This window comes from Oncorhynchus kisutch, linkage group LG7 (genome assembly GCF_002021735.2).
Source record: "Oncorhynchus kisutch isolate 150728-3 linkage group LG7, Okis_V2, whole genome shotgun sequence".
Lineage (NCBI taxonomy): Eukaryota > Metazoa > Chordata > Actinopteri > Salmoniformes > Salmonidae > Oncorhynchus > Oncorhynchus kisutch.
The window spans coordinates 24469607-24491531 of record NC_034180.2 but is presented as its reverse complement, the minus strand read 5'-3'; the positions used below and the strand labels follow the sequence as shown (position 1 = coordinate 24491531).

The 21925-nt window shown below is 42.1% G+C and overlaps 1 protein-coding gene across 2 annotated transcripts in view; it reads left to right on the top strand.

Annotated features, from left to right (window-relative positions):
• The window catches only part of tecpr2 (tectonin beta-propeller repeat containing 2), a 35331-nt gene extending 13477 nt beyond the window's left edge, over window positions 1-21854 (top strand). For both annotated transcript variants that reach the window (XM_020487779.2, XM_020487778.2), the window contains exons 14-20: window positions 1717-1957; window positions 3075-3164; window positions 3368-3601; window positions 16070-16218; window positions 18788-18929; window positions 19161-19310; window positions 19803-21854. In XM_020487779.2, coding sequence (XP_020343368.1) covers window positions 1717-1957; window positions 3075-3164; window positions 3368-3601; window positions 16070-16218; window positions 18788-18929; window positions 19161-19310; window positions 19803-19954 — 1158 coding nt within the window. In that variant the 3' untranslated portion in view covers window positions 19955-21854. The remainder of the gene's footprint in view (window positions 1-1716; window positions 1958-3074; window positions 3165-3367; window positions 3602-16069; window positions 16219-18787; window positions 18930-19160; window positions 19311-19802) is intronic.
• The last annotated feature ends 71 nt before the right edge of the window (window positions 21855-21925 follow it).

The following is a 21925-nucleotide window of genomic DNA, read 5'->3' as shown; positions in this document are numbered from 1 at the left end:
CAGCAAAGGACCTTGTGAAGATGATGGAGGAAATGTGTACAAAAGTGTCTATATCCAGTAAAACGAGTCCTATATCGACATAACCTGAAAGGACACTCAGCAAGGAAGAAGCCACTGCTCCAAAACTGACATTAAAAAGCCAGACTACGGTTTGCAACTGCACATGGGGACAAAGATCATACTTTTTGGAGAAATGTCCTCTGGTCTGATGAAACAAAAATAGAACAGTTTGGCCTTAATGACCGTCGTTAAGTTTGGAGGGGAAAGGGGGAGGCTTCCAAGCTGAAGAACACCATCCCAACCGTGAAGCACGGGGGTGGCAGCATCATGTTGTGGGGGTGCTTTGCTGCAGGAGGGACTGGTGCACTTCACAAAATAGATGTCATCATGGGGAAAGAAAATTATGTGGATATATTGAAGCAACATCTGAAGACATCAGTCAGGAAGTTAAAGCTTGGTTGCAAATGGGTCTTCCAAATGGACAATGACCCCAAGTATACTTCCAAAGTTGCGTCAAAATGGCTTAAGGACAACAAAGTCAAGGTATTGGAGTGGCCATCACAAAGCCCTGAAAAGCCCTCAATCCTATAGAAACTTTGTGGACAGAACTGAAAAAGTGTGTTCTAGCAAGGAGGCCAACAAACCTGACTCAGTTACACCAGCTCTGTCAGGAGGAATGGGACAAAATTCACCCAACTTATTGTGGGAAGGTTGTGGAAGGCTACCCAAAACGTTTTACCCAAGTTAAACTATTTAAAGGCAATGCTACCAAATACTAATTGAGTTGTATGTAAACTTCTGACCCACTGGGAATGTAGTGGAAAATATGCAGAAATAATTCATTCTCTCTACTAATTATTCTGACATTTCACATTCTTAAAATAAAGTGGTGATCGTAACTGACCTAAAACAGGGAATGTTTACTAGGATTAAATGTCAGAAATGGTGAAAAACTGAGTTTAAATGTATTTGGCCAAGGTGTATATAAACATCCGACTTCAAATGTATGTGTGACATTTGTTTTGTTTTGGAATGGACCATTATCATGTACATGTCTCGAAACAGGGGCATCGGGAAAAAAATGTATGTACTTAAATAGCGAATGGAGGATGCTTTTCCCCGTGGTTTATTTTCATGCCAGCCAGTTAGGCTATACACCTGTTGTAAATATAAGCAATGTGCTTTATAGAGTTGAGAAATAAATATAGGAGGCCTAGCCTATAGAAAGCTGATTCTGCTATTTTTAGTAGAGGCCATCACCCTTTTTTCTTGCACTGTTGCATAACCTATTGAAATGAGCTCATGGGCTCTCATGAAGTGTGTTTGGTTAGATTATCAAAGCATTTGCATTGATGTCAGAGTGATTAGAGGAACAATAAAGTGCTGAGTACCAGGCAGTTAGCAAGTTTGGTAGGCTACTATAATGACCAGCAGCAGCATCAGAGCTTGGAGAAGCCTAATTACCGCGACTAAATGGTCATGTGGAATTTGACTGCCTTCATGACTCGTGACCGCCGGTGTGGCGGTAATACAGTCACCGCAACAGCCCTATTCACACCCATAATTTCCATCAGTCCTCTATTTTGCACTTCGATCGTTTTTTAAGAATGTCTATTTTTTTTTAAGTCAAAGGGGTTGCATTACAGACTTCACCCCGAGATAACTGGCACACCTTCTAATGCTTATCTATTTCTGGCCTTTTGTTCCCTCCCTCAGGTGAGCATCACAGACTATGTGGTGTTTGACCAGGGCAGTCTGTTCCAGACGCTGATCCAGGCCACTCAAAACGTGGCCACGGCCACCAAGGCCCCGGTGGAGCGGGTGGCAGAATGCCTCCGCGTGGCCTTCCTCTCCCAGCAGTCCCAGTGCCAGCCCAGCCTGGTCTCTTCCAACACCACTGGCGTCTGGATTGCATCTGGCAGGAACGACTTCCATGTCGCCAAAGGCAGCCTCAGCGGTTTGTAATTAGACCTCAATACTTTTTTGTTAACTCACCAAGCTAATGCCTAGGCTTAAGCTTGGTGGGTTAACGCAGATGTTCAGTCAGGAGCCATTTTAATTGTTGTTTTCTGCATTAAAATGCAATTTATGGAGAGCCCTTGATGACATAACCACATTCCATAGAAACACAGAACTTCATCAGCTAAGCCTTCAGCCCAGTTCAGGTACAACAGCCAGTCAAGACGAGACTAGATGGTTTTAAGCAGTTTTAGAACTCTGAGTGGTGTAGTTTTAGAATGTGTCATGTCAGCTGCTGGAGTTTTCAATATTCAACATGTCAAATCTTAGCAAAATACTTGAAACGAGACGGGTCCTTTTAAATAAGAAATCAAATCAAATTTTATTGGTCACATACACATGGTTAGCAGATGTTAATGCGAGTGTAGCGAAATGCTTGTGCTTCTAGTTCCGACCGTGCAGTAATATCTAACAAGTAATCGAACAATTTCACAACAACTACCTTATACACACAAGTGTAAAGGAATGAATAATATTAACATAAATATATGTACAGTGAGCTGATGTTCTGTGTTTAGCCAAGCAGGCTAACTAGCTATTTTGCTACAGTTAGATACCCTAGCTTGCTGATATTTCTCTGACAAGTTGCAAAGTGTGCCTGGTTTCTGGTGCATATATTTCATAATACTCGTTTTCTACAGCACTATTTTCTTCAACACGGTTTTTTAAATATAATTTCTATTTAACCTTTATTTAACTAGGCAAGTCAGTTAAGAACAAATTCATTTGCTACAACAAGCGGCAACTTTTTCTCAAAGTTTCATCACATCCTTGCAAAGAGGCACCTTTACCGTAGATACGGTCTCAACCGTGCGTCCTATATTTTTGATCTGAATTCCCCGTCTTTGGTCAGCTGTTATACAACACAAATGTCATCTTTTCTCTCCTTATGTCGGCTGTTCTATCTGAACGGGCTTTAAGGCAAAAACGATTTGCGTTTCTTTACTGACACCTTCTCAAAGGTCAACGTGTGTTAAGGCAGTGAGATGAACAGTGACTTTTGTGATAATACTGCAGGGTGTTTAGTGTGACAGTGATGTTTTGTGACACCACAGGCACTTTCTGGCAGGGTGTCGTACCCAGAGGAACCGTCTCTGCCACGAAGTGGGCCTTCGTCTACTCCTCAGCTTTACTCAGTAAAGAAGGTAGATTGATAACCACTCTTTGTGAACACATAACATTATTACTATCATCCCTCCACCTTATGGCAACAACCCATTTCAAATAAATGGACAGAAATAAAGAAGACCACTCCTTTGACATTACATTTACATTACATGTTATCTGTGTCTCTCTGTGTATTACATCACCAACATGTGACTGTGTTTGTATCTCTCTGTCTCTGCAGGGAGCTTCCTGTGGCTGGGCCAGAGCAGGAAAGACCTGTTCTGTGTTTGGGACCAGGATGGTCAGATGCACCCCACCACGGTCCAGCTGCCCCAGGACATAGAGATGGTGCAGCTCACTGCCTGCCGCGATGCCCTGTGGGGACTGGACCACCACGGCCGTGTCCACATCCGCACCCTCTCCACCAGCTGCCCCACTGGCATGCACTGGAATCTGCTGGACCTCAGCCAGCTCGGTGAGACCATACTGTTCACACATAGAAATAACATTGGTTGCCTCATCAGACAGATCACAAGCTAGGTAGCTAAGTTTAGGCTAGATGCTAAATGCAAAACTAAATTGGTGATTTAGTGGCCTCACTGGGAGATTGATTGCAGTAGTTTTGTGGTATTTCCTCTCTGTTTTGTAGGAAAACTATACTGAACAAAAATATAAACGCAACATGTAAAGTCTTGGTCCCATGTTTCATGAGCTGAAATAAAAGATCCCTGAAATTTTCCATATGCACAAAAAGCATATTTCTCTCAAATGTTGTGCACAAATTTGTTTACATCCCTGTTCGTGAGCATTTCTCCTTAGCATATCAAGAAGCTGATTAAATGGCATGATCATTACACAGGTGCACCTTGTGCTGTGGACAATATAAGGCCACTCTAAAATGAGCAATTTTGTCACACAACACAATGCCACAGATGTCTCAAGTTTTGAGGGAGCATGCAATTGGCATGCTGACTGCAGGGCTGTCCACCAGAGCTCTTGCCAGAGATTTGAATGTTCATACAGAGGTGGCGCTCCTAGTGAACGGGGACTTTAATTTCTATCAGCATGTTAAATGTGTGCAACCAGAGGGGGAAAAATTCGCCCTCCATTTGGCAAATCTGACCATAATTCTATCCTCCTGATTCCTGCTTACAAGCAAAAATTTAAGCAGGAAGCACCAGTGACCTGGGTCTATAAAAAAAGTGGTCAGATTAAGCCGATGCTAACCTACAGGACTGTTTTGCTAGCACAGACTGGACTATGTTCAGGGATTCTTCCGACGGCATTGAGGAGTACACCACATCAGTCACTATCAATAAGTGCATCGAGGACGTCGTCCCCACAGTGACTGTACATACATACAGTCACATACATACCCCAACCAGAAGCCATGAATTACAGGCAATATTTGCACTGAGCTATAGGCTAGAGCTGCCACTTTCAAGGAGTGGGACTCTAACCCAGAAGCTTATAAGAAATCCCACTATTCCCTCCGACACACCATCAAACAGGCAAAGCGTCAATACAGGACTAAGATCGAATCATACTACACCGGCTCCGGCGCTCGTCGGATGTGGTATGTCCTGCAAACTATTACAGACTACAAAGGGAAGCGCAGCCGAGAGCTGCCCAGTGACACAAGCCTACCAGATGTGCTAAATAACGTCTATGCTCGCTTCGAGGCAAGTAACACTGAAACATGCATGAGAGCATCTGCTGTTCCGGAAGACTGTGTGATCACACTCTCCGCAGCCGATGTAAGACCTTTAAACAGGTCAATATTCACAAGGCCGCAGGGCCAGATGGATTACCAGGACGTGTACTCCGAGCATGCGCTGACCAGCTGGCAAGTATCTTCATTGACATTTTCAACCTCTCCCTGTCTGAGTCTGTAATACCAACATGTTTCAAGCAGACCACCATAGTCCCTGTGCCCAAGAACACTAAGGTAACCTGCCTAAATGACTACCGACTCATAGCACTCACGTCTGTCGCCATGAAATGCTTTGAAAGGCTTTTCATGGCTCACATCAACACCATTATCCCAGAAACCCTAGACCCACTCCAATTTGCAAACATGGAACAGATCCACAGATGATGCAATCTCTATTGTACTCCACACTGCCCTTTCACACCTGGACAAAAGGAACACCTTTGTGAGAATGCTATTAATTGACTACATACAGCACAGCGTTCAACACCATAGTGCCCTCAAAGCTCATCACTAAGCTAAGGACCCTGGGACTAAACACCTCCATCTGCAACTGGATCCTGGACTTCCTGAAGGGCCGCCCCCAGGTAGTAAGGTAGGTAACAACACATCCGCCACGCTAATCTTCAACACGGGGGCCCCTCAGGGGTGCGTGCTCAGTCCCCTCCTGTACTCCCTGTTCACTCATGACTGCACGGCCAGGCACGACACCAACACCATCATTAAGTTTGCTGATGACAGAACAATGGTAGGCCTGATCACCGACAACGATGAGACAGTCTATAGGGAGGAGGTCAGAGACCTGACCGTGTGGTGCAAGGACAACAACCTCTCCCTCAACTAAGGAGATGATTGTGGACTACAGGAAAAGGAGGACCGGGCACGCCCCCATTCTCATTGATGGGACTGTAGTAGAGCAGTTTGAGAGCTTCAAGTTCCTTGGCGTCCACATCACCAACAAACTAACATGGTCCAAGCACACCAAGACAGTCATGAAGAGGGCACGACCAAACCTATTCCCCCTCAGGAGATTGAAAAGATTTGGCATGGCAGATCCTCAAAATGTTTTACAGCTGCACCTTTGAGAGTATCCTGACAGGTGGCATCACTGCCTGGTATGGCAACTGCTCGGCCTCCAACCGCAAGGTACTACAGAGGGTAGTGTGTACGGCCAAGTACATCTCCGGGGCCAAGCTTCCTGCCATCCAGGACCCCTATACCAGGCGGTTTCAGAGGAAGGCCCTAAAAATTGTCAAGGACTCCAGCCGTCCTAGTCATAGACTGTTCTCTCTGCTACTGCATGGCAAGTGGTACCGGAACGCAGGTCCAAGAGGCTCCTAAATAGCTTCTACCCCCAAGCCATAAGAATCCTGAACTGCTAATCAAATGGCTACCCAAACTATTTGCATTGTCCCCCCTGCACATTGACTCTGTACCGGTACCCCCTGTATATAGCCCCACTATTGTTATTCACTGCTGCTCTTTAATAATTTGTTATTCTTATCTCTTACTTTTTGGGGGGGTATTTTCTTAACTGCATTTTGTTAGGGCTTGTAAGTAAGCATTTCACTGTAAGGTTTACACATTCTGCGCATGTGACAAATAGAATTTGATTTGATTGAATTAGTCTACTATAATCCACCTCAAACGTAGTTTTAGAGTATTTGGCAGTATGTCCAACCGGCCTCACAACCGCAGATCACGTGTAACCACGCCAGCCAGGACCTCCACACCCTGCTTCTTCCACTGCGAGATCATCTGAGACCAGCCACCCGTACAGGTGATGAAACTGTGGGTTTGCACAACCAAAGAATTTCTGTACAAACCGTCAGAAACCGTCGCAGAGAAGCTCATCTGCATGCTCGTCGTCCTCACTAGGGTCTTGACCTGATTGCAGTTCGGCATCGTAACCAACATCAGTGGGTTAATGTTAACCTTCAATGGCCACTAGCATGCTGGAAAAGTTTGGTATTCACGGTGAATGCCGGTTTCAACTGTACGGGGCAGATGGCAGACAGTGTGTATGGTGTCTTGTGGGCTTGCGGTTTGCTGATGTCAGCATTGTGAACAGAGTGCCCCATGGTGGGGTTATGGTATGGGCAGACATAAGCTACAGACAACCAACACAATTGCATTTTATCGATGGCAATGTTAATGCACAGAGATCAAGAGGCTATTGTCATGCCATTCATCCGCCGCCATCACCTCATGTTTCAGCATGATAATGTACCGTCCCATGTTGCAAAGGATCTGTACACAATTCCTGGAAGCCTAAAAATGTCCCAGCTCTTGCATGGCCTGTATACACACCAGACACACCCATTGAGCATGTTTGGGATGCTCTAGATCAACGTTTATGACAGCGTTTTCCACTTCCCACCAATATCCATCAACTTCACACAGCCATTGAAGAGGAGAGGGACAACATTCCAGAGGCCACAATCAACAGCCTGATCAACTCTATGCAAAGGAGATGTGTCGCGCTGCATGATGCAAATGGTGGTCACACCAGATACTGACTTGTTTTTCTGACCGTTTTTTTTATTTTTAAGGTATCTGTGACCAACAGATGCAAATCTGTATTCCATTCATGTGAAATCCATAGATTAGGGCCTATTTAAGTTCTTTATTTTGACTTATTTCCTTAAATGAACTGTACCTGTATGAAATTGTTGCATTATGCATATATATTTTTGTTCAGTGTAAATGTTTTCCACATTTCATTATACTGTAGTAATAACTAAGCCATTTTGTTTGCAGACGTTAAAGGAACATTTTATATATAGGCAATAAGCGTTCTTAAAAATTAAATGGCCATTTCATAACTGATCAGAGCTGAACATTTATTCCCAGTGTGACATACTTATCTAGCACATGCTGTATGTCTAGTCTGTCAAATGTCAGCCTGTCTTTTGGTGTCAGTTCCATGTAGCTGCATACTTTCGCACGCCCATCGTAGTGTCCCCACCAGCTTACGTTTCATGTCCCAGTGGTCGGCAATGGTACTCGCACCTCCAAACTGCAGTCTGACTTTGACATAGTTCATGTGAGGTTGTCTTTCTAGTCCTAGTTACGCCCCTCAGGAATACAGGGAGAGCAATAAACTAGCACTCCTGAAACAGAGGATCTGGATCTAGAGGCATTGTCTTGAGTTGGCTGCTGACACAGATTCAGCAGGCAGACGTCACTCGCTTCCTCAGTTTTACTAGGGAGTTTTTTAAACTTATGTATAGGCAGGTGGTACTTACATAACACTTTTTTTGTAATAAGGTCCTCCTTGAGCAAGGTGTCAAAGTTCATGCCAGGCAGGGAAATTATCAGAGCAGTTCCTCCTACTACAAGTCAAGACCTTTCAATACTCCAAGTCAAGACCTTTCAATACTCCAAGTCAAGACCTTTCAATACTCCATGAAGGAGTGTCTGATAAGTTCTCCAAAGAAATCCATATATTTTTTGGGAGTGAACTGTTTACATTGCCTTTTAGACTTTTTTGGACTGTACCACATCTCAAGCAGTAAGCTGACATGCCTGTAGAAAACACATGATTCTAAAGAGATATTAGGCCTATGTATTACCGTCATTTGGCAATGAGTCCCTACCCTCCATTCCAAGAGGTTGGTGTCATTTAAAATTCATGGAAAGTAAGTTATCTAACAGCAGATAGATTTCAACCCTTCGATAGATGCACCAGGGTCTTGGTAGAAGCTTCAGTGTTTGTTTATTGAAGAGGTTCAGGTTGTATATGTTCTGCTGCCTGAAAGTGGCTGGATGCAAATAGACAGCCATGTGACGATAGCAGACAGCTGTAGCCAGGCCGTATTGGGCTATGTGTGCATCACAATGTAACATGAGAGGGGAGGGAGCTGAGAGTACACACATTTTTAGCCGTGTTCTGTTAGATCATGTGGTCATTGACACTAAGTCTCTGTGCTAGAACACTGCGCAGGAATCAGGACAGGGACAAGAGTGTTTGACACCTTTCACAGTTCATTATAGTTCATGAAGGAAGTTTTGAAAGTTATCGCATAATGAAAAGACATTTTTCAGTGAAACTTATTTCATTGTAAGACGTTCATTGGGTGTCGAACATTTAGGTAATTTGTTATAAAAGATTGATTTACTATATAATACAATTCTATTTTTGGAAGGGAAATAATCAAGACTGGGGAAATAAATCACAAAGCATTGGTCTGCCTTGTGTGGGTTCTCCATGTTTGACATAAAGAAACATTTAACAATGTTTTAACATTTGTTTCTCAATTGGCATCTTGTCCCTGATAAAACTACTAGTAAGCTTAGGGCTGTGGCGGTCATGAAATGTTGTCAGCCAGTTGTTGTCATGCACAAGACTTCTAGGCTCACAGTAATTGAACACTAATTAACATAAATATGTTTAGCATCTCCAGGCCTCCACACATACAAGTCGCTGATGCGCCACTTTGGAACATCGACATTTAAAAAAGTATAATAAATCAATTTAATGTACACCTTCAGAATAAACCCATTATTTATTTTTAGTCAGGTCTAAAGAAACATTATTATATGAAGAAAATGTATTTCAGAAGAACAGAATATGAATTGGCCTACTGTAGGCAAATGTTATCTGGCTATGTGCCATGCTATAGGCTGTAGGTTTGTTTATTTAGCTGACAAAATAATACCATATAGTCCTGTGGTATTATTTTATATGATCTTATAGTAAAAATTATATAATTGGACTTAGCCACTTCATATCCTTTCCATTTTATTCAGCTATGTTGAGTGTAAAAGTGAACATTTTGAAACAGGTCCTATACACTAGATTTGGAGTTATTTGGGAACTTTAGTTGTGAATGATACAAACCTTAGAATGTCTTAGAAATCAAGACATACAGTATATGGGCTGCATGGTGCAACTATAGGCTATTGATGATTTGAGAAAGTAGCAACAAAAAAAGCTTGCGCTCTGTTCCTTGCCTCAGGCTGCACAGTTGTTCTCTCATCAAATGATAATATTTTCACCCATCACACTATATTCAATTTAATCTTGTCTTAACTAATATGAAAATAGGCAGGAACAGGGGGGAAAAAGACATGTCATCTGTATGCACTCAAATAGCGAATGGAGGCCTCGCGCTTTTCCACGTGTCTGTTTTGTAGGGTACTTCGGGTTTATATCGGAGCATGTGCTTAATATGAGCAGCTGAGAAATAAATCTAAGAACACTTATTTCACTCCAAGCATCAACCACTGCTTGATGAGCAAGCTCTTGCTGCCCTGTAGGGAATATTCCGCCCAAACTCTGTATGCCATGGCCTGTCCCAGCTACCCAGTGCTTAATTTGGGAAACTTAAAAAATCTGTTCCAGAACAAACAAATCATATTTCACTAAACTGTTGAGAGCAGGAGATGGAAACGCATGGTGGTAAGATATTCTGTATAGCTAAATGTAATGTGTAACCCAATTAATTGTGAAAATATAAAACAATCCCTATTACTAGGCTATTAAAATACAAATGCACTGATTGTAAGCTAACTGTAAGCCACCCTGCACAATCAATGAACCAACAGCATCAGCTAGGGCTACAGTGCCTTGCGAAAGTATTCGGCCCCCTTGAACTTTGCGACATTTCAGGCTTCAAACATAAAGATATAAAACTGTATTTTTTGTGAAGAATCAACAACAAGTGGGACACAATCATGAAGTGGAACGACATTTATTGGATATTTCAAACTTTTTTAACAAATCAAAAACTGAAAAATTGGGCGTGCAAAATTATTCAGCCCCTTTACTTTCAGTGCAGCAAACTCTCTCCAGAAGTTCAGTGAGGATCTCTGAATGATCCAATGTTGACCTAAATGACTAATGATGATAAATACAATCCACCTGTGTGTAATCAAGTCTCCGTATAAATGCACCTGCACTGTGATAGTCTCAGAGGTCCGTTAAAAGCGCAGAGAGCATCATGAAGAACAAAGAACACACCAGGCAGGTCCGAGATACTGTTGTGAAGAAGTTTAAAGCCGGATTTGGATACAAAAAGATTTCCCAAGCTTTAAACATCCCAAGGAGCACTGTGCAAGCGATAATATTGAAATGGAAGGAGTATCAGACCACTGCAAATCTACCAAGACCTGGCCGTCCCTCTAACCTTTCAGCTCATACAAGGAGAAGACTGATCAGAGATGCAGCCAAGAGGCCCATGATCACTCTGGATGAACTGCAGAGATCTACAGCTGAGGTGGGAGACTCTGTCCATAGGACAACAATCAGTCGTATATTGCACAAATCTGGCCTTTATGGAAGAGTGGCAAGAAGAAAGCCATTTCTTAAAGATATCCATAAAAAGTGTTGTTTAAAGTTTGCCACAAGCCACCTGGGAGACACACCAAACATGTGGAAGAAGGTGCTCTGGTCAGATGAAACTTTTTGGCAACAATGCAAAACGTTATGTTTGGCGTAAAAGCAACACAGCGCATCACCCTGAACACACCATCCCCACTGTCAAACATGGTGGTGGCAGCATCATGGTTTGGGCCTGCTTTTCTTCAGCAGGGACAGGGAAGATGGTTAAAATTGATGGGAAGATGGATGGAGCCAAATACAGGACCATTCTGGAAGAAAACCTGATGGAGTCTGCAAAAGATCTGAGACTGGGACAGAGATTTGTCTTCCAACAAGACAATGATCCAAAACATAAAGCAAAATCTACAATGGAATGGTTCAAAAATAAACATATCCAGGTGTTAGAATGGCCAAGTCAAAGTCCAGACCTGAATCCAATCGAGAATCTGTGGAAAGAACTGAAAACTGCTGTTCACAAATGCTCTCCATCCAACCTCACTGAGCTCGAGCTGTTTTGCAAGGAGGAATGGGAAAACATTTCAGTCTCTCGATGTGCAAAACTGATAGAGACATACCACAAGCGACTTACAGCTGTAATCGCAGCAAAAGGTGGCGCTACAAAGTATTAACTTAAGGGGGCTGAATAATTTTGCACGCCCAATTTTTTAGTTTTTGATTTGTTAAAAAAGTTTGAAATATCCAATAAATGTCGTTCCACTTCATGATTGTGTCCCACTTGTTGTTGATTCTTCACAAAAATATACAGTTTTATATCTTTATGTTTGAAGCCTGAAATGTGGCAAAAGGTCGCAAAGTTCAAGGGGGCCGAATACTTTCGCAAGGCGATACGTTCTCTCCCAGACTCATGGATAGACATTTTGGAGCGTAGCATATGGTAACCAGTCCATTCTGTATGCATTATAATACTGTCCACACTCAGGTCATTACTCACATTTGTTTAATTTTGGAGTATAGGCTAGACCAATTATGTACCAAAGACATATCAGTTTTATTTTATGTTTTTCTACCATGCGTGATATGCCTTAGGCTATGTATTGTATTACGGCACAATCATAATTTTAATTCATTTTTTTTTTATGGGCTTGGGCTCATAAGCTTATGCATATGCATAAGCTTTAATATGCTTATGGGAGTTTTGAATTAATCATCACCTCAGAAAGCAATGTCCATTTCGTTGTGTTAGTCTTTGAAACAAAGACTAACACAAAGTCTTTGAAACAAAGACTAACTACACTGTTTCAACCTGCTGTTGAAGTTCTTTCTTCAAATTGATCATCACAGTGAGGTGAGTTTTAAAAGTAAGGCAGGCCTTCTGTTTTGATGATAAGTATTTGATGTGATTATGTAAGCCAATGTCAATTGTCTGTATGAACACATATTTTCTCCACTTTCATGTGAGCATCAGTTGCTGCTTGAAGGCATAGTACACTAGTAATGTGTGCTCGTGTCTTACTGCTTGCCCTGTGACCATCTTTGGTCCTAGAGTAGGCCTAAATAGGGCTTTTAGTGTATTCGTCCTGACCTGGTGACCTTGCCAAGAAAATTGTTTGGCTCATAGATCACCTGATATACAGTACCAGTCAAAAGTTTGGACACACCTACTCATTTAAGGGTTTTTATTTTATTTGACTATTTTCTACATCATAAAATAATAGTGAAGACATCAAAAATATGAAATAACACATATGGAATCATGTAGTAACCAAAAATGTGTTAAATAAATCTAAATATTTGAGATTTGAGATTCTTCAAAGTAGCCACCCTTTGACTTGATGACAGCTTTGCACACTCTTGGTATTCTCTCAACCATATTCTAGTCAGCTGGAATGCATTTCAATTAACAGGTGTGCCTTGTCGAAAGTTGTGGAATTTCTTTCCTTCTTAATATGTTTGAGCCAATCAGTTGTGTTGTGACAAGGTCGGGGTGGTATACAGAAGATAGCCCTATTTGGTGAAAGACCAAGTCCATATTATGGCAAGAACAGCTCAAATAAGCAAAGAGACTTTAAAACATGAAGGTCAGACAATCCAGAACATTTAAAAAACGTTGAACTTTTCTTAAAGTGCAGTCGCAAAAAACATCAAGCGTTATGATGAAACTGGCTCTCATGAGGACCACCACAAAAAAGGAAGACCCAGAGTTACCTCTGCTGCAGAGGATAAGTTCATTAGAGTTACCAGCCTCAGAAATTGCAGCTCGAATAAATGCAGACACATATCAACATCAACTGTTCAGAGGAGACTGTGTGAATCAGGCCTTCATGGTCAAATTGCTGCAAAGAAACCACTACTAAAGGATACCAGTAAGAAGAAGAGACTTGCTTGAAACACGAGCAATGGACATTAGACCGGTGTAAATCTATCCTTTGGTCTGATGAGTCCAAATTTGTTTTTCTTTGTTCCAACCGCTGTGTCTTTGTGAGATGCAGAGTAGGCGAATGGATGATCTCTACATGTGTGATTATCACCATGAAGGAGGAGGTGTGATGGTGTGGGGGGTGCTTTGCTGGTGACACTGTCTGTGATTTATTTAGAATTCAAGGCACAATTAACCAGCATGGCTACCACAGCATTCTGTTTGCGCTTAGTGGGACTATTATTTGTTTTTCAACAGGACAATGATCCAACACACCTCCAGGCTGTGTAAAGGCTTTTTGACCAAGAAGGTGCTGCATCAGATGACCTGGCCTTGGCAATCACCTGACCTCAACCCAATTGAGATGGTTTGGGATGAGTTGGAACTCAGAGTGAAGGAAAAGCAGCCAACAAGAGCTCAGCATATGTGGGAAGTCCTTCAAGACTGTTGGGAAAGCATTCCTCATGAAGCTGGTTGAGCGAATGACTAGAGTGTGGAAAGCTGTCTTCAAGGCAAAGGGTGGCTACTTTTACCACCAGAGGATTTCCCAGTGAGGTCAGAGGTGAAAGGGGGATGTCAAAGGGTTAAAACAGTATATCCAATGTCTCTGAACACCAAAGTATGTTGGCTCTAGTACCATATACACTATTCAGAAAAATAAATACAAATACTTGTTTAGGCTAGACATGACTGTAGACCCCTATGGTGTCTATGGGCTCCACACCCAAGTCTCAGGCAACATTAAGGACTAGGCTAATCTTTTCTAAGAATGTATCTTGCCCAGAAACTCCAGGAGTAATCCTGAATTGCAATTATATAGAGGTCCGGGTTTTCATTTTTTAGGGATAGGTGGAATTCATCAAGTCGATATGTTCCAGATTTTTACCTTGTCAGCTTGGGAATTCAATCCAGCAACCTTTTGGTGACTGGCCCAGTGCTCCTACCCGCCAGGCTACAATGACAGCCACCTTATCAACAGTAGGGTGGTTTCACTGTCCCTGACCCTGTCTCTCCCCACACAAAGTTTGTTACAGAATGTCAATAGCATAATCTAATAGTGATAATGTGATGAATGCAGAGAACAATGATTTTGGAAGGGTTGACCATTAAAGGGATGCTCCCAAGCATTTCAGCCAGTAGTTTTAAAAGTATTGCTCACGAGCAAAAAACAGTTCCTTGAAAATGTTGCGCAATTGTGTACTACGCCATCCATTTCGTATAATATGTTACACCCTGCAACAACAAAAAAACATCCAATTTGTACAATCTGTTACGAAATTGTAAGTACTTAAGATCCCAGACTGCATCTTTAACCCTTTGACAAGAAAATACTAAGTAATACGCTATGTTTTGGTGTGTCGGTCCTCATATTTCATAAAAGTATTCACGTCATTCAGTCGGAAACCTCTTCAAAAGACTGAAATAAGTATTTGTTTTTAAGTGATGAAGCCTTTGAAAACACAGTAAGTGTTGTAATGTTTCACATGAAATATTAACTTGTCTTTTTTGCCTTATTGGCTTACAACCCCTCGGCCTTCATTCATTTGTTAAACAGAAGCTCAGAGAACTCTTTGCATCATCAACATTTTTATTTTATTTTCATTTAACCTTTTATTTAAACAAGCCATCTCCTGTTCTGGGCGATGTGCTTTTCCTTATCTGGCTTAGATTAAAGGGACTGTCATCACATCAATGCAATCATGGGATAGAGGAGCGTCAAGGTTAGCAGGACAAACCAATTCACTTTATCAACACCTTGCCCTGATGTGTCTGTGAGGACATCCAGGCATTTAAACTTATCCTCTCCCGGTGGTCGTTGTCCATCCGTATTCTCTGTCCTGATATCACATGTCCTATGGTTTAGTTTGGGAAAGGTATAACATACCAAGCTTCTACAGTGTCAGTTTTTTACGCACGCACGAGACCATGCATACGTCACTCACTGAACATTTTCAAGTGGACGTATATGTATGCAGTCTTTATTAGAATAGAATAGATTGACTTCATTTTTCCCCGAGCGAACTTGCCATTGTGTCATTTGGATTAGATAATAAACACAACAGCACAAGAAACCGATGACAGATATACAAATAATACAAAGTCATTAACATAAAGTCAAGAATATTGCAGGCGAATGGGATTGCTTTATTTGGAGGTCATTGTTTGTTTAGAGGTCAGCCAACCCAATAGTTAGATTATATAATGTGTGAGATTACTGTGACGTAATAGTGTTTTGTCACATGGGCCTCTAGTGTGCTGTGTTATATTGTGCCGCACAAAGCAATATCAATGGCTGTGGTTTCTGTTTTTTTTACTGAACAATAGTAAGAGAAAGTTGTACATACATATACTCCCAGTTAAAATTAGCCTATTATCAAAGTCTGTTACAATATTATGTAAAAGATCTCTGCTATTATTAGGCCTATATGTCTGAACCAATGTTCCTGCACAATCGTTAATTCAGTGTCATGAAGAAAGACTTCACAGAAGCTGAAGAACTGACATTGGTTTGGTTTGCTTTGTCTTGCAGGTCAGGTAAGGCTGATCAGCATATCATGTGGCAGTCAGAATGTGTGGGCGTGTGATGGCTATGGGATGGTCTATTTCCGCGTGGGCACGCAACCCCTCAACCCCAGCATGATGCTTCCTGCCTGGATCTGCATTGAACCACCAGAGCAGGTAAATCCACACAGTGCATCTGCTTAGATTATGAATACCATTTGATTGATACAGTGATAGTTGCTTATACGGTGGAGTCCGAAATTATTGACACCCTTGATAAAGATGAGCAAAATGGCTGTATAAAATAAGGAATTAAAATACTGAGCTATATTGTATGCTCCAAAAAATTGGGAAATTATATTATTTTATACAAATACAATTGCTAAGAGAAAGATATATATATATATATATATATACACTGCTCAAAAAAATAAAGGGAACACTTAAACAACACAATGTAACTCCAAGTCAATCACACTTCTGTGAAATCAAACTGTCCACTTACGAAGCAACACTGATTGACAATAAATTTCACATGCTGTTGTGCAAATGGAATAGACAACAGGTGGAAATTATAGGCAATTAGCAAGACACTCCCAATAAAGGAGTGGTTCTGCAGGTGGGGACCACAGACCACTTCTCAGTTCCTATGCTTCCTGGCTGATGTTTTGGTCACTTTTGAATGCTGGCGGTGCTTTCACTCTAGTGGTAGCATGAGACGGAGTCTACAACCCACACAAGTGGCTCAGGTACTGAAGCTCATCCAGGATGGCACATCAATGCGAGCTGTGGCAAGAAGGTTTGCTGTGTCTGTCAGCGTAGTGTCCAGAGCATGGAGGCGCTACCAGGAGACAGGCCAGTACATCAGGAGACGTGGAGGAGGCCGTAGGAGGGCAACAACCCAGCAGCAGGACCGCTACCTCCGCCTTTGTGCCAGAGCCCTGCAAAATGACCTCCAGCAGGCCACAAATGTGCATGTGTCTGCTCAAACGGTCAGAAACCGACTCCATGAGGGTGGTATAAGGGCCCGACGTCCACAGGTGGGGGTTGTGCTTACAGCCCAACACCGTGCAGGACGTTTTTCATTTGACAGAGAACACCAAGATTGGCAAATTCACCACTGGCACCCTCCATGAGCTCGCCAGAGGTAGCCTGACTGCCATTAGGTACCGAGATGAGATCCTCAGACCCCTTGTGAGACCATATGCTGGTGCGGTTGGCTCTGGGTTCCTCCTAATGCAAGACAATGCTAGACCTCATGTGGCTGGAGTGTGTCAGCAGTTCCTGCAAGAGGAAGGCATTGATGCTATGGACTGGCCCGCCCGTTCCACAAACCTGAATCCAATTGAGCACATCTGGGACATCATGTCTCGCTCCATCCACCAACGCCACCAGGATGGGCATGCTCCTGATGAGGTGGCGGATGGTCTCCTGAGGGATCTCCTCCCAGACCTGGACTAAAGCATCCGCCAACTCCTGGACAGTCTGTGGTGCAACGTTGCAACGTGCAACCTCATCAGGAGCATGCCCAGGCGTTGTAGGGAGGACATACAGGCACGTGGAGGCCACACACACTATTGAGCCTCATTTTGCCTTGTTTTAAGGACATTACATCAAAGTTGGATCAGCCTGTAGTGTGGTTTTCCACTTGAGTGTGACTCCAAATCCAGACCTCCATGGGTTGATAAATTTGATTTCCATTGATAATTTTTGTGTGATTTTGTTGTCAGCACATTCAACTATGTAAAAAAAAAAGTATTTAATAAGAATATTTCATTCATTCAGATCTAGGATGTGTTATTTTAGTGTTCCCTTTATTTTTTTGAACAGTGTATATATTTTTGACAAGTAATACTTTTTTTGTCAACGGTAGGGGTTATAATTATTGGACACCCCTGTTTTCAATACCTCACCTTGTGAGGATAACGCCACTGAAACTTTTCTAAAAGGTTTTATGAGTTGGAGAACACTTTGGGAGGGATCTTAGACCATTCCTCCATACAGAATATTTTCAGATCCTTGATATCCTTTGTCTGCACTTATGGACTGCCCTCTTCAATTCAATCCACAGGTTTTCAATGGGTTTAATTTCCGGCGACTGAGATGGACATTGCAAAATGTTGGTTTTGTGGCCATTTAACCATTTCATTGTGGATTTTGATGTGTGCTTGGGGTTATTGTCTTGCTGGAAGATCCACTTGCAGCCAACTTTTAGCCTCCTCGCAGAGGCAAACAGGTTTTTGGCTAAAATGTCCTGGTACTGGGTAAAGTTCATGATGCCGTTGACCATAACTAGGGCCCCAGGACCAGTGGAAGCAATATAGCCCCATAACATCAAAGATCCACCCCCATATTTTACAGTAGGCATGGGGCTCTTTTCTGCTTATGTATTCTCATTTCGACGCCAAACACACAACTGGTGTGTGTGACTAAACAGCTCTGTTAACATGTCATCTGACCATAGCACTGGTTCGAATCCAAGTGCCAATGCTGTTTTGCAAACTCCAGACGTTCACAATTGTTGGATGACATAAAATAAAGCTCTTTGGCCACGCACACCAGTGGTGCGTTTGGCATCAAAATGAGAATGTATGAGGGGGAAAAAAACATACCTACTGTACAATATGGTGGTGGATCTCAGTTATGGGGTTATTTTGCCTCCGCTGGTCCTGGGGCCCTTGTTCAGCCCATTATATTTTGAGTTGTGCTGTGTTGTTCACATCGTCATGGTTTCCTGCTCCATCAGCCAGTAGGAGTGCACTTGATAAGGATCCATACCAGTCCCAACGACCGCATGCTGTGGGCCATGGACAACAGAGGGAACGTACATGTCCGCACAGGAATCACAGACGAGATGCCTGTTGGCACAGACTGGGAACACATTCCAGGTAAATGACCTGACGATTGACCGTCAATCAGACACCCAATGATATCACACCTTTTGTTCCCTATCCCTACACCTGTCATCCATTTTCGATTTTTACCCAGTGCGTTATTGTCTCTTTGTTTAAGTTAGACAACCACGTTTCCATAAGCGGAAGATCAGACACCCATTCATAAAACCTTCGCCCAAAGACGATTCAATCAACTTCAGTGTTCTATATCCAATGTGTTCCCAGGCCTTCAGGCCAGTCAGCTGGTGCTGAGTGTGAAGACAGTTTGGGTGCGTTGCCCCAACGGGGAGGTGGCGAGGCGCTACGGTATCACTGACAAGAACCCAGCAGGGGACTACTGGAAGAAGATACCAGGCCTGCTCAACTGGCTAACAGGTGAGTGATGAGATAGAGAGAGAGAGTGTTCCAGTTGTGGAACAACACATTTCAAGTTTTAATGTAAAATGCACAAGTACAGTGAAATGCCTTTCTTGCTAGCTCTAACCCCAGCAATACAATAATCAATAACAAGGTAGAACAAGATATACAAATAAAAAATAAGAAGAACATGATACAGTAAGAACACAACTGTGTTCTAGTACAGTAGCAACAACAAAGTGTTGGCTTCTGCTCATTCCCACATATCTTGGTCCACAATTCAAGCATGTTTTGTACACAGGTCAGGGGCTTACTGTAGCTTAGAGTTAATACACTCTCAGGCATTGTTAATGTTTGGCTTGCTGTTCCTTTGTGCATGTTTGAGATCGACTCCACAGCCAGAATCACTGATCTACAAATCACCTTGCGTCCCAAATAAGTCCTCATTAAGTGATCAAGATTAGAGATTCTGCTCAATCTGATCCCTTCAACCCGCTGATTGTCCCACAGTGACACCCATGGACGAACTGTGGGCTGTGAGTTTGTCTGGAGGTCTGAGTCACCGGCTCACCAAGACCATGGTGCACACCGTTGTCAAGTGCCACGTCAACACAGGCTCCCTGAGCGGAGAGGACCTGGAGGAGGAGTGGGAGGTCATCTAAAGAAGACAGAATTTGCATTATATTCCCTATAGAGTGTACTACTTTTGACTAGGAACCACAGGGTGCATAGGGCTCTTGTCAAAAGTAGTGCACAATGTAGAGAATAGGGTGCCATTTGCCATGTCTCTTCCCAACCGAAACAACCACTATTATTATTCTCTTTCACTACTGAAATGGGCTGCATTTCATTTATTAGTCTGTACTTTACTTACTGTGTATTTTTTATGTTAACCTCCTATGTACATAATATCTAAGATTTTATGGCAACTGCTATATGGTTATGAATCAGAACTGAGTGCACAATGGCTCTGTAGACAGACAGGACGGGATGATTTTGTGTTACCAAGGGAATGGGGTGTGTCGCCCAGCCCTCCTTATGCTGTTTTCAAGCATTATTAAGTGTCCGACCAGTGTTTACGTTTAACCTAACCCAACCAATCCCTATTGAATTTGAATTAGTTAATTTATTGATATATTAGTTATTTTATTAGTTATTTTTATCTGATGACATTGTAGGAAGGCGATTTTGTTATATTTATTCATTTTAGTTAGTGTGCACTTTAGTTGTAAGTGAGAAGGTAACCCCACTCAAGTACACAGCACTAGTCTAGACTTGCTGCCCTGAGAGAGTTTATTTTTGTTTTCTTAGGAAACACCCTCTCCCAAAGGAACTTACTGTAGCTCTGGTGTTATTTTTTACACATTGATCAAAAACGTTGAATACTGTATTTACCACAGCACACTCAAGAGCCTTCCAATAGGGTACCTTCGATTAATGACTTCAAACTGTTAGACCTTTAGTCCAGTTTAACCATTGTCACCCAACTCAATGCCACAGGAGTTAGATAGGGCCATGTTCTGTGAAATGATGTTTGTATATTGTTTTAAAGGGAACTACGACTGTAGTAGGAAGGAGATCCGTTATTTATTGTTATTTTTACTGTATATAATAACACAGTTGTAACATGTGAATGTAAGTACTTGAATGGAGAAATTGATTACGTTAGTCACCTTGCAAGGGTACCTTAAGTTCATCTCTGTAGGTGCTTACTGTGCACAGATTGATTGATTGCTTCCTTTTTTACTGTGGAATGATGTGTGCTCACTAAGGAAGGGATATTACTTTGCAGGATTTTGAGCTGGGAGATTTCTAACGTGTATTTTGTATCACTACCAGAAAGGGAAACTAACCAATTAATTTATCCAGTCTTATACAGCTACTGTATAAATATGGGAATCATGCATTTAATGGTTGACAGATACTTTAATCAAACATATTAACAACAGCTAAACAGCTTTGGAAATATAACTCAATCACTGACTAGTACATCTCATAGCTTTGTGAATAAGTTGGTTGTGTTTGTGAAAAGCTATAAGTGTGGCTTAACTAGTACTGTATTACAATGCTGAATTATCTAGCTATAATATTAACATATAGAAACCAGGGTTACACATTGACATTAGGCATACTACATGGTATCATAATGCTGCTTCTGAATACTGTACTCTACATCAGTGCTACTTAGTCATTAGGGGCTTGCCAGTTCAATTCACATTGACAAAGAGTGCATCCCAAATGGCAACAAATTATTCCCTATGTAGTGCACTACTCTATTGTTTCAACAGTGGGGAATCCTTAATAAAAAAGTAGTAAATACTTTTGACCAGAGCCCACACCCTGGTCAGAAGTAGTGCACTTTGTAGGGGAATAGGGTGCCATTTGAGATGTAAAGAAAATCTGATGGGTCATCAAATGACCAATGTTTTGGAATATACTGGACAAGTTGAAGTACTGTAGCCCCTCTGTGCGTCTTTCATGGGATGCACAGTACTGTAAGTCCACTGTATGAATCCATGCCTCTCCTCAATATGACTTCCTTAATAAAGATGTTTACAGTTATTGACTCTACGTGATGATACTGTATGACGACCATAAAGCAGCGTTTCTCAACTCTATAGGACTGCACATTT